General features: G+C 35.0%; 1 protein-coding gene across 1 annotated transcript in view; it reads left to right on the forward strand.

Moving 5' to 3' along the window:
- Positions 1-8,711: 8,711 nt before the first annotated feature.
- The window catches only part of LOC129222686 (uncharacterized), a 41,332-nt gene continuing 35,540 nt past the window's right edge, over positions 8,712-14,503 (forward strand). Inside the window, exons 1-2 of the mRNA XM_054857216.1 lie at positions 8,712-8,910; positions 11,856-12,059. Of these exons, the coding sequence (XP_054713191.1) occupies positions 8,797-8,910; positions 11,856-12,059 (318 nt within the window). The 5' untranslated portion in view covers positions 8,712-8,796. The remainder of the gene's footprint in view (positions 8,911-11,855; positions 12,060-14,503) is intronic.

The following is a 14,503-nucleotide window of genomic DNA, read 5'->3' on the forward strand; positions in this document are numbered from 1 at the left end:
TTCAAATTTAAACAATCTTCTGGCGCAGTATAGCCTACTCGGGTTCTTGCGCCACAAAACCCAATCTAATCAACCAACCAGTACGTATTTTTTCTGTAATTATTCGATTTCAAGTACAATTTAATACTTGTGCATTACGTGAATGGGGCTGGGTACATATGTTACAGTTAAAGTATATGATGCAGTTATTTTATAGAATACCTAGCTATTCCATGAAATAACTAGGTACTCTATAAATTGACTTATAAGAGACAGTTAAAGTGTAAAATAAACAATTTATCTAAAATGAAATAACTATATATAGGTATTCTATAAATAAACTAATGATAGACAATTAAAATGAAAACGAAGCAATCTATCTAATTTATGCCGCGTATAAATGGTATAAAAGGAACAGCAGCCGGCAATGTACGTGTAAGCAATCAATTAACCGGAATGAACTGGCGCGAACACGCTAAACAAGTTCTCTCCATATGGTTTGGAATAGGTCATAAATGCAGTAGGGGTGGAGGGTAAATTTATTTGTCGTGCAAGATATATAATATAGATTATTTTACACTTTAACGGGATGCAGGTCGTTATTCTATGAAATAACTAGTTAAAGTTAAACCATGAAATACAAGAGAGTTTTACACTTTTACGGACTCGATCAGTTATTCCATGAAATAACTAGGTATTCTATAAAATAACGGATTTCATACTTTAACGGTAACATATACATTGCGCGAGATCCTCTTCAAATGCTTTGTGGTTGAACTGTAGGTCTGGTGAATCTTCATTGCCTATGGTTTCATTGGCTTATATAACAATTCGGTAAGATAGAGCCATTGTAATATTTTTTTCATCGCCGACTGTAATGTTTGCTCCAAAGGTTACAGTAATGTGGTAGTGGCAAATTTTCAGAAATCTTGGCATTACAGCTATTTTAAGACCTCCATGAATATGTATAATAAATAACTTTTTTAACAACATGAAAAAACAAAACAAAAAACATTGTAACTCCTTCCACACTTGCAACAATGGGTATAACTTTGATATACCCCCTTCAAAAATTACGCACCAAATCTGGTACTCCCTACGGACTTTTTAGGGTTGCTGTTTCTTATTTTGGTGTTGCCAATTCAGGTTTTTTCAGCTTTTAGATTTTTGCTGTTGTCAAATTTAGTATTTTCTTGTATTTTGAACCATTTTTTGAGTTTTTTTATAAAAGTTTTGTGGCAACAAAAACAGGTATTTTGCTTGGCGAGAAAAAGTAATCGCCAAATTTCCGATTTGGGGGGTATATCAAAGTAGTTCCCAACAATGATAGAAATAAATAAATAAAACCAGTCATTTAACAATATTAAAATACCATTAAAATGTAATTTTATTCGCCTACAAAGTTTTTTTATTGCCAATCTCGCCATGCGATTGTCTCGTGATTAAAATAACGTCAAGAAACACTGCGAAAAGTGCCAGCTATAATAGCTTGTAATGCGCCAAATTCACGATAAATCTCAACATCCCGCATTTTTTAATAATTTAGGCTTGGCACTGAATAAGACCATACGATTTCAGATTGGTTGCTTTAATTCTTTTCATACTCTTGGGGGAAAAGCCTCCTTTTCGCTTTTAGTAGAAAAAATTGTGGGAAAATTACAATGTACAACATGCCACATTGGCGGATTTTTTTTTATTGTGGAAATAGCTGTTGCCATCTTTGTTCATCCTAATTCAATGTTACATTTTGAAGGATCTTTTCATGTTATACTATGACTTATCTTTTTTTATTTGGCAGATTATTTTACATCTTAATGACTTAATTTAATTTTGTTCATCTTAATGTTGATTTTAGTCTTGTTAACGGCTTGTTATGTTTAAAAATTAAAAATTGAATTTCAAAATTCCGGCAAATTGAATTTCGTGACATTTTACAAGTAGAAAAGCACTTCGTTTTGATTAATTTTGCGAACATTTTTGAAAATGCATGTTTAAGTGATATTTTCCCCCAAACAATCGTATATCCCCTAAACAATCTCAACATAAACAATTTTTACATTGTTTGTATTGATATTGTAAAAAAAAAGAAAAGAAAACAAATCGCATAAAAATTTAAAAAACACGCAAGTGTTTCACATTGTATGACAATTCTCCCCAAAAACGAACTAAATTACACCAATAACGGAGGAGGAACCACCACGTGAGGAAAAACTGTCTGCAAAACATGCCTCTTTTGCTGAATTTCAGATTTTAATGGGACTTTTAATTATTTTTAATGACTTCTTGTTTACTATTCGGCGAATTATTTTATATTTTACTGGCTTCGTTTGCCTGTTTGGCAGATTTTATTTTCATTTTTACTCTTGTTAAATGTCTTGTTCTGTTTAAAAACAAACCGTTCATTTTCAAATTTCAGCAATTTTGAATTTGGTAACGTTTGCAAGCAAATAAGAGCTTTGTGTTGCCTGGTAGGTGCAAACAATTTTAAAACACATTAAATGTTCCACATTATGCTAATCCTACCAACAAAACTACAAAAAATATTGCCAAAATCTATGCATCAGCAATAAAGATTTATGTTACGGGGATATTTTGACAGCTGGGGTTTTGGTTTCACATTTTGTGCATAATGTGAGTCATTAAGAAACTATAAACGGTTATACAGTTAAATTTTAAAACATATCACCTAGTCAATTCCATTTCATCCAACATATGCTCGATGAAATTCCTGGACATGGTTTTCCCTGCTGAAGAGAAAAGAAAAAACAAGACATGAAAATAAAAACTTTAAAAAATAGTACAAGCACAAAATTTTAAATTGCAAGCTTATATTAAGGCAAAGTTTGAAATATATTTAACTAAAACAAAGTTACCCAATAACGTATCTAGTTTATAATGACTCTATAAGCAAAAAACTGTAGCAAACAAAAAGCGATATAGTAAAATTTTGCTTTTCAAATCCATTCTGATAAATGTCAACCGAAAAAGTTTAAAAATCGTGAAAATATGGATTTACAAACAATTTTTACTAGTATTGATTGATTGTTTAACACGTGAATGATGAGTTTATTTAAGTAGAAAGGCATCCACCCAACAGTTTATCGTCAATAGATTTAATCTTTGTGAGACTCAATCAAAGCTTTTGCGTCAAATAAGAGCCGCTATATATTCGCAACTCCAACGAACTATAGGGGGCACTGCAGTCACTGTCTAATGGTGGACGAAAAAACTAAAACAAACGCACGCCGTAGCGTAGAAAATGCTAATAAGCCTAGTAATTTTTGTTTGTAAGGCATGACTTTTTTGTTTTATTCTTTTTAAATTAATTTTCAAAATCTTGTGAATATTTTGGCCCATGTAAAAAGAAATGAGAATTCAAGAAGCATTACTAAACATTAGAAATTAATACAAATTCCGTAGTTGTAAACAGCCATTTCCAGGATGTTGAATTCGAAATTTATCAATTCTTGATGAAACTACATTTTTATTGTAACCATATGAACACTATAAATATTTCATGTAAATAAACCTTTGTTTATCAGTGTTATAAAAAGAGGAAGATGAAAGTTCTTTGTTTTGTTTGGTTAGCGCTAATTGTTTTACATTCGGTTTCGTATGTTTCTAATTTCTGAATTATGATTTAATTCTGTTACGCATCATCAATAAAATTCTGACGGATACATGGCAGTAGTTTTCTTTTTAATTGATCTTCCATTATTTCTTTAAACTTATCGAATTCTGTTATCTTTCTACCATTTTAATCCACACATGATAAAAAATAAAAATGGTTTACAACTGACATGCAAAATCTCGCCAAGCAAATGTTCTTTGCTCACACAATACTAAAACTATAACCCTAAACTATAACGCACTACTTTGGCGATGAAATTTCTCTGCGTTAAACATTTTTCATTCCGTTCTACGATAATACTGCATAATATCCTTCTTTTGAGCTTAAGAGTAAGAGAAAAAAAGAAAACCATATTCTTACAAATTCACACAAAAGAATAAAAAAATTTACCTTGTAGAAAGTTATCCTCTTCCAAAAAAAAAAAAAAAAAATGCTTCGAATAGACTTGCAGATGCGAAGTTTGATAATCCAGAGTTTTCATGTGATTAGGATTTCACGCCATTTACGACAGTCAACTCACTTTTTAGAGGGAAATAATAAAGACTAACTTTATTTTGAGGAGCTCGAGAATACCATTAAGGGACAAAACACTTTCTATTTCTGAAAGCAATCCAAGACACATCGAATGCGTTGATAAATACTCATAACAAACTGCCTATGTTTACGTCAACAGACACACATGGAACGCAATGTTTTAGTTTCTTCGGCAGTTATGTAAATCACCGCAAGGTAGCGTATTCGAACGCTGGAGTTGCGAATAGAGAGAGACCGTATAAAAAGGGGCCTTACGTCAAACTACTGATTTTATCGAATCAGAAATCAATTTGCAGTTCTGGAGCTTGAGCACGCCATCTTGCGGTGATTTACGAAATTAACCAAACAGCAAAACAGTTTAACTTCTAAGTGGATAAAGCAGATGCCTCTTTGTAAGGCCCCTATATATACGAGAAGACGCATCAGCTTAAGATTAGCCATTTTGTATCAGAGCGCGTGTTTGAGTAATTGTCTTTTCTGACGAGTTGTCTGACGAGTCTGGTGATTGTTCACTGTGAGCAATTATTAGCGGCACGTGAATTGTTTATGAAATAAATATTATTTTTGGCAAATTTGGCGCAATCCGAAACTTTGCTGTGGTTTAGCTCAACTGATGCGTCGGCCTATCTATATAGCGGCTCTAAGATCCGCTATATAGATAGGCCGACGCATCAACTTCAGTTTAGCCATTTTGGATCGGATTTTTCATTGTTGCACTGCTTGGGTTGCCACAGCAAAGTTTCGGATTTCGCCAAGTTTGCAGAAAATAATATTTTATTTTATAAACAATTCACGTGCCGCTAATAATTGCTTACAGTGAACAATCACCAACGTGATAACTCGCCAGAAAAGACAACCACTCAAACACGCGCTCCGATCCAAAAAGGCTGATCTTAAGCTGATGCGTTGGCTCGTATATATATAGGAGCCTTAGCGGCTCTTCCTCTTTTTATAGCTCGTTCCTTGCGTAAGCGGGTCGGTCTTGGTTTTTACCTGTTTCAGCCGCCATTAACCACTGCAACGTCATTTTATTGGAATTTTAAACTTCTTTTATGTTAATGTAAAAATAGTTTTCCCTTTTTCTCTTGGTACGCGCTGTAGTACTGGTTGATGGAGGACTTAAAAGAATTGACTGCCACACATTTGTCTACTAAATTTGAGAAAATCAGGAAAATTCCCAGTAAGCAGCTTTACAAGGTACTGTGAAACAGTTCTCTATTCAGGACTGTTTCACATTTGAATAACTTTTTAAAAACTTCTTACTTTTTAGCATCAAGCTTTAGCTTTACTTATATACTGGCATACGAAACAGGAGAATTGACAGCTCCCGGATACCGCGACATTTCATGACGAAGTTAGATGACGCGTCATTATGAGTTCGCAGTCACAAAGTGATATTGTGACGGCTCACAGAAGTCGCGTTGTGACACATTTGAGTCATTGGTGGTGCGCTCAGTGAGGCGTTGAACTCGTAACTGGAGGGTCCCGGATTCGATGCCAGCCGGTTGAAGATCTTTCGTGTTCGCTAATGGTAATTGATGCGTGTTAAATGTGTTCGCGATCACATTGTCCACCAAGTTTCCATTCCAAATCAATGCATTTATCGTGTTAGTGCCCAGGGTTTAGAGAACTGTTTCGGTAAGGGGGTCATCCCGACGTACTGAGCCGATGTTTGAAACTTAGAAATCGCTAGATCGGTTAATTATCGCCCGCTCGTACTTGAAAATGCGATTTTTTCAAGCTCAGGGCAAGCGGTATATGGCGTGCGTTGACGCGCGAAGCAGAAACCCCCCTCACGCCGTAAAGTCATGGTGGTAGCCACTGCATCCAGCTCAGAATGAGCCAGTGCGTGGCGTACGCCCGACGAATCGCGGCCTAATTTCAGTCGCGTCATGCGAATTAATTTTGGGGACACGATGGCCAAAATTTTTCATGAGCATACCGACGGGGTGTTGTATCAAGGGTTGCTCAGCTCCTGGTCTGGATCAAAAAAAGAAATCTCTTCAGGGTCCCATCCAATCGGTTAAACCACGTGTAGTGGTAGATACGGGGGACTCTGGAGTGACATATTTGTGACATGTTATTTCAATCCAACTAAAATGCAATAATTAATGTGTGTCAGCACATATTCTAACGTTGTGAAGACATCACTGCGACGTCACTTTGTGATATCGCCATGGACTCAAATAGAGTTAGAGCCGCTATATAGATAGGCCGGCGCATCAGCTTAAGTTTAGCCACTTTAGATCGGAATTTTCATTGTTGCGCTGCTAGGGTTACCACATCAAAGTTTCGGATTTCGCCAAATTTAACGAAAATAATATTTTATTTAATAAACAATTCACGTGCCGACTAATAATTGCTCACAGTGAACAATCACCAAACGCGATAACTCGCCAGCGAAGACAACCACTTAAACACGCGCTCCGATCCAAAAAGGCTAATCTTAAGCTGATGCGTCGGCTCATATATATATAGGGGCCTTAAATAGAGTAAGAGCCCATGAGCGCCAGACCTACGTCACAGTATAAAGGCCTAAAATTTTTCTCCGTAAGCACATCACAGCAGGTAAGAAAGGTTCACTGTTATTTAAGCTGAGTCGAGCTGGCGTTGGAAGGAAACAGGTAGCGAAAGTTGATGCATAAACTGAGTCATTTCATGTCAAGTGACCTCGTCCTCTCCAGCCGACCATCTCCGATTTGAACGAAATTTTATAAAGCTACAAGAATGCCTTTAAAACTAACTATACAAATTTTCAGCTCCCTAGATCCATATCCTGAGGATCAGAGATCAATAAAAAATGAGCTCCAAAATGGCGGATCAACTTCGTGAAACGAAATGGCCATGTTTAGCATGGTTCTCTCATTGGAGACCATTTTGGAGCCCACTTTTCTTTTCTTTTTGGGATATCCTAGATCCTAGTGATTTGTGTCTTGGAACCTGAAAATTTGCACAGGTCGGTTTCAAAGCCATGCTGGCACCACTGTAGAACGTCCTCCAAATCGGAGGTGGTTAGAAGGGGACCACCAGATCACGTGACATAGAATGCATCTACGATGTTTAGTTTTTGCAACAATTTTACGCACCTCTGATTCCTGTTTAATGCCAAAGTCAGCGCAACTCAGCTTCAATAACGAACCTCTCTTACTTGCTATGATGTCCTTACGCAGAAAAATTTTAGCGCCTTTATACTATGACCGATACACTGATTTTACACCGAAAAATACGTGAAAAAAAATGGGGCCTACAGAGGAAAAAATAAACCTCGTGATGACGAACTTCAATGAACCACAAATTTTGTACATTATAGCCGGAATTGGGTGGTTTCCTTCAGTCAAAAGTACTACTTTTAGTCATTGAAATGGAAAGAATCAGCAAAAAAAAAAAAAGAATTTTGTCATCTTGAATTCAAATTATGTTTTTCGCAATCACGAGTGTGTATGTATATGTAGGCGTGTGTGTTTGTGTGTGGGGGGTATGTGTATGTGTATGTGTGTAGGCATGTGTGTTTGTGTCTGTGTGCAGGTGTACAGGCATGAGTGTGTGGGTAGTTGTGTGTATGTGAGTGTGTAGGTGTGTGTGTGTGTTTGTGTGTGTATGTGTTTGTGTGTGTATGTGTTTGTGCATGTGTGTAGGTGTATGTATGTGTGTGTAGGTGTATATATGTATATGTGTGTAGGTGCGTATATATGTATGCGTGTAAGTGTAGGATATTGACGAAACCTGGTGACGGTTTTCGCTAGAGGTGCAGCATCGTGAGGAGCCGGTCGACGGTGATGCTGCGGAGGGTGCTGGTGGGAAAATAAAATCATAGGAACGCCAAAAACAGTCAAGTGAGAACAATAATCAATCGTGATTGCTCAAAAAAAAAAAAAAAACATGGACCCAGAAATTCCATGTTCGATTCTTTAAACAAGGCGTGGTCTTGATGACGTCACAAATGATGCAACTTGGCGCGTCTTTCTACTACGTTTCCACGTTATGGTAATCAAGCAGCGAATTAAAATTGCGCTCTACGCTTGCTAGCAACCATATCGTTGCCAATACACGTGAGTAAAGATGCGAATTAAATATTTTGTTCCGTGAATGGTAACATTGAATGGTATTTCATCATTTGTGATGTCATACGACAGAAGTGTAAGCAAGAAAAGCGCACCGATTTAAATATTTTTTAAAAAATATTAAACTTCAATAAATTATTTAAAAAATGATCAGATCCAATGTTTTTAAGCATGCTCTTTCAGAAAAAAATACATTTAAAATTTTGGAAACGACCCCATTTCGTTGTAATTTACTTCAAGAAGTGAAGTGAAATTAAATAAGCACTGAAAACTTATTTCGTTGAAACGGATATTTCGCTGTATTGGGTATTTGTTGTAAAGGGATTTCCCTGCACAAAAAACTATCATCTGACTGAGCTTTGAGACGAATTTAATCCGTCATGTATAAAACAGTGATAAGGCACGGTAGAACAGCTGGTTATTTTCATACGTAAGGCGATAATTAAAAATCCCTGATTTTCACAAAACTGATAAGATGCTTGTTTGCCTTTGGGAATCTATGCAGCAGCTCTCTAGATGCTTTTGGGGACTTCTTCATTCGTAATTTGGTGAAAACTTATAAGAAAAGTCTGATTCTTCTGGTTTTGGAAAATGCTGGCCAACATCTTGTATATTCTGCCCATGCTATTGGGGAGGACGTTCGATGCCAGAAATGATCGTGTTGGAATCGACATATTTCCTCAGTCTGAATTGAGTAAAGCAAGGGTAAGAACTTTTTTACAAACCAACTTTTTTATTGCATCTCTTTCTGTTACAAATAGTGATGTTCCGGATATCTGTATCCGTATCCACGAACATCTGAGGAAAAATAAAGATCTGTATCCGCATCCGTATCCGTTACTTTTAGGACGGATCTTAAACGGATCTTTTCTATTCTAAAAATTCTTAAATATTTGAATAAAAGACTCTTAAACTCCGTTTAAATTAGGTTTTATTCCGGGAGTTAAATTATAAGGTATCATTTCAGACGCCAGCGGCATTCTGAGACATGTTTTTTTTCTTTTTTAATTTTTAGTTTAATATTAGTTTTTGTTATTGATTTAGGGTTTCTGTTATTCTTCATTTTGGTTTTTTTCGGTATCCTTCAAAAAAAGTCAGACAAAATTCTCTATTCGCTGTTTGTAAAGGTGTTCCCGACTCTGTTATTCCGTTAATCGGAGTAATCTGGTTGGAATGGGTTCCCGACTCTGTTATTCCGTTAATCGGAGTAATCTGGTTGGAATGGGTCAGCTCTGCATTTATGCTGAAATAAAATGCGAAAAATTATTTCTAGCCTATCCAGTAGCAGCTTTACACTCTTGCTCCTGTATCCTACATCTACCGAGCACGATAGAAATAATTTTTCACATTCTATTTAAGCATTAATGCAGCGCTGACCCGTTCCTTCCAACTCTCCCTCAATTTTAACGGAGATTTCTTTAAAGAGTAAATCATAGTCTTTATTATATTTTCGCCTTAAATGACACTTTTTGAAGAAACAGTGTTATTATTATGAGGGGAATACCTTCCGTAATAAATTTTAAACTCGGATAGTTGAATTGGGCAAAAAAAAAAAAAAAAAAAAAAAAAAAAAAAAAAAAAAAATCGAGATCCGTATCCGTATTTGTGGATCTTGACACTGATGGTCCGGATCCGTATGCGTATCCGTGGATCTACTTTTTTAACTATCCGGCACATCACTAGTTACATATTTAGTTTTCTTCTTTCAAATAATTGAAATATTTTTTAATCAGTAGTATGGAATTCTTTGCATTAATTTTGATTTTTACTCCAAAATATGTTTAGAAACATCAGTACCTATGAAATGCAATTAGTAAATGAGTTAATAATATTTCTGTAGAGAAGTGTTAATATCGAGATTATAAGACAATAAATACTGTAATCGCTTTTTATGTTTAGCTTTTATTGCTGTTTGAAAAATATTGTAACATTTCTGAACCTCAAAACCAGACTAACGAAAGTCATTTTGTCACTACATAGCAGGAGAGCGGAAAACCGTTTTTCTGGTACATACAAATGGAATTACGTTCATATAGCTCGATGCGGAATAGGACTCTACATGCAGTGTACTAATAAACGGAAAATCGCAATTTTTCGACTTATGTCAGTCTGGCTCTGAGGCACAGAAATAAAAACCGTTTTTTATTTTTCAACTAGTGGTACCAGCACGGCTTTGCCCGTAATAGAAAAATTAAAAGGTCTTTTGGTTCGCCTGTATATTTACAAATAATGTATGGTGAATTTTCTCGCCAATTGGTTTGTACACATGTTACGGTTCCCCGTTATGATAATTTCGTATCTCGCCAATTGGCTTGTGCCCATGTTACGGTTCCACGTTATGATAATTTCGTAATTTACTCGTCCATCTTATGATATTTTTGCTCTTAAAATTGGAATAGAAAAAGAACAAAATCGAATTTTCGAAAAATCGCTTCGAGGTGCACACCCCCATGCTACAAACTAACTTTGTGCCAAATTTCATGAAAATCGGCCGAACGATCTAGGCGCTATACGCGTCACAGAGATCCGGACATCCAGACATCCTCCTTGAGCATTTTTAAAGATGAGGAAAGCTTCTTTTTGGTATTACCGCTAAAAATGTTGATCTCATATTTATATTAAAAAAATATTTGCTGAAAAAAAATCATTAAAATTCGAAAATTAAGGGGCGCGGTCACCGGCTGAAATTTGTTTTACTGGGCCGAAATTTTGAACTTTTCATCACTTTCGTTGAAAAATTTTTGAAATTTCATTTTTTTTCGTCCCACCCTAATATGCATCAAAACATTTCCAAACTCAGAATTTTATTTTTCAAACGCATAAAAAGTGTTCTGATAATTTTTTATCGTTGACATTTCTTAAAATTCCTTTTTAATATTCCTTAAAAGCATAACCTTCTCGCTGTTTATCTTGCGATTTCCACGGGCAACGTAGAAGTAACAAAGTTTGTCTATTCGGCAATTTCCCGTGGCAAAGTAAAAGTAACAAAATTGCTCATCCCGCAATTTTCACGGGCAACGTAAAAAAAGTAACAACACTTGCTCATGCCGCAATTTCCACGGATCTGTGCTTTCATTTGCTTATGAGTTTATTAGAAAAATTTCTGTGATTAATTATGTAAAAAATCAAAGTTTTTTTTTTAAAAATTGGTTTTTAAAGGTTTAACATGCTCTAAACATTTGAGTAATTTATAAAATGCTTATCCAATGCACAGTTTTGTCAAATATGTTTCCCCAATTGCAAAAAGTATTACTTTAAAGCTGTAACTTTAATAGAAAAAAATCCTTAGGGATTCTAATGACATGAAAACACAAAAATATCATCATCGAGAAAAAGAAGTTTAAAGTTTTTCTTTTGCATAAGAACACATAGCGAGCATGGCCTAAAACTGCTCATAACTTTTTAAATATTTGAACTAAAGCAATAAAACTTTTTCCCTGTGTTCAGAATAGTTTTTAGTTTTGAAATAAGCAATAAAATTTTTTTTGATCGTTTCATCATTTTTGAGGTACTGTAACCCCTTAAAACTCAATATTGCATTTTCTGAATCCCCCCCCCCCACGCTAGAATAATACTCGTATTTAACTTTTATCAACCGCTATTGATGTTCTTAGTAAAATCATTGACGGCTTGTCTCTTTACATGTCTAGACATATCCAGAACCCGACAGCGTATCCAAATACGAAGTCACCGAAACGTCTGAAGAAGTACGGAATCTTCTGGAGGTGTCTGCGGATTTAGCGTTGAAAGTCAAAGCCGGAAAATTGGACTTAAAAGGAACAGGATCATATCTGAAAGATACGTCAAAAACCGGCAAAGTGATTGAAATACTTACAAGGCTAAAATTCACAACGGTAAGTTTTTTTTGTTTGTCAGAGGAAGCCTGGTTAAAAATATCTATTCCTGCTGTCAGTTAATGTGTTGTTATTTTCAGTAAGTTACCGCCCTATAGCCAGGGCTAAGGCAGAAATACATGAAATACACCACCAGCTCAGTCAATTCCAGCCGAGTCCTCGGCTGGAATTGACTGAGCCGGTGGTGTATTTCATGTAATGTGTTGCTATTTAAAGCACAATGATCAATTTGTTTAATTAACACTCTACACGCTGTCTAACTTTTACGTTTTTGAACATCCTGAAACATTGATTTGGGTCATATAACATATGAGTTTAGTGGTTTAGCATACTAGTTTAAACCCCAAAAATATTTGACATTACTTTAAACAAATTAAGGTATAAAAAACAGTCCTTTAGCTTTAAAAGAGCCTAGTTTTGTTTTCGCTACGCACGAGCGAAAACAAAAAATGTGGTACAAACCACTGTTCCTTAGTTTTAAACGAGAATGGTTTTGTTTTCACTCGTGCATGGCGAAAACAAAACAAGATTCTTTTAAAACTAAGAGAATGTGATTTGTATAACATAATTTTTTTTTAAAAATTAAACATGTGCAATTGTACAGGACATAAATTGTACTAATTGATCAATTTTAGAAATCTTATCTGGATCTTGTTCATTGAACACTTTTGACGCTTCAGTGTAATTGGCTATTCTCATTTGTCATTTGTATGAATGAATATTTTTTTTGAAGAAAAAAAAAAACCCTCAAGCGAAGTCGATTTCATAAGAAGGTCGACATAATGCAAAAACTTTTAATCAGCACTCTGATTTCTTTGCTCACTTAATAAATTTTGAACAAATATTTAATCATTAAAAATGAGCTAACAACAATGTAAAAAGTAATAGTAATGAGAAAAAAACTAAGTTTATTTTAACTGTAAAAGGTTTTAGAGTTTTTAAAGTTTTAAGAGTTTTAAAAGTTGTTCTAGTTTTAAGAGCTTAAAGAGTTGTTTTTGGTCTTTGCGTCACTTTGACTGCACAAAGTCAAGTAATGCAAAAGAGGTGAGGAGCCTAGAAGGGTTTTATTCGTTAAATGGCACGAAATATTCACCAGCGTACCAAAAATAGAAGACTACTTAATTGGGCCTAATTGCTTGATATTAAAAGTTTAGAAATCAGTTATAATCACTTCAAGTCATAAAAAACTTGAAGTCATAAAATTCAAGTTTCATAATTCTACGACTAACTGCTTTCGATTTCAACGAGATACATGCGTACGTACTTACAGATTTCACAGAACAACTTCTGAAATTAACTCGGGTACGGTAAAATGATTTTCGCAATTGCTTAAACTTGTATCATCGCAAAAGAGAAAGTCAAGTTTTGAAGAGGTTAGAGGGGACGATAACGAGTAAGCATCACACAGGAACATATCTCACCCCGAGAACAAAAGTGACACAATGCAAAATTTTGAAAAAAACGTACGAACTATTGATATAAAATCTGAATTTAACTCTTGTTCTTGCCACAAAACTCTTATAAAGTTAGCTTACCTAACTGGTGTGGGATGGAGCATAAACGATATGTTGTCGAAGTGACACATCACTGAAGTTTCATTATTTAGTAGAAGAATTTTCGAACTTTACAGCTGCATTATTAATTTGAGCAACCAAGATTCACTAGTAAACATCAAATAATGATTTTTTAATGGGTATTGTAATATTTGAGATTAATCACTCATAGGATGACAAGAAATAACTTGGACACACATGATACATTTTCATTTTATTGCTGATAAAAATATTACGACCAAACTTCAAAATGAATATGAATACAATATTTCTTCTAACATATTTACAAACTTTCAAGGTGGTTACCTTAAGCCTTAATATAGAGCTTTGAACATGTCTCGAAATTTTGGGCTATGGGCCGCAACTCACTTACTATCCGACCATCGATTACATGGAAAGGCCAATATCCGGTTTATAAGAGGAAATGGTTATGACGTATCTATTAGTTTATAGGGATGTTAGCTGGTTTGTTTCAGATGAGCACTTTTGCATCTCTATTATTTAGCCTTAGTTATGTAAAAATGAAGATTTGCTCACAGCAACATTTTAAAATCTAAAAGTATATTCGATTTATATTTTCACGGCAAAAGTTGATTGATTTATTCACAACAAAGTTTTGAGCTTACTATTTTGCTTTTACATTCCTGAACGAAATGAAAATATTTTATTTTCTTTTTGTTGTTTCCATGGTAACTACTTTTGATTCCCCTTTTTTTATTTCTCAGAATGTAATAAATGAACAAGGCACTAGTGACACTATAAAACGCGTGTATCAATATCCCATCGCTATTTTCCCATCTTCCCTGCTAGATTCATTCAGATGGAATCGTCTTTACTTGGCAGATTGCCAGATTGCATACAATCCGTGGTCAAACAGTACTGATATTTTAT

Source organism: Uloborus diversus, chromosome 5 (genome assembly GCF_026930045.1).
Source record: "Uloborus diversus isolate 005 chromosome 5, Udiv.v.3.1, whole genome shotgun sequence".
NCBI classification, from domain to species: Eukaryota; Metazoa; Arthropoda; class Arachnida; order Araneae; family Uloboridae; genus Uloborus; species Uloborus diversus.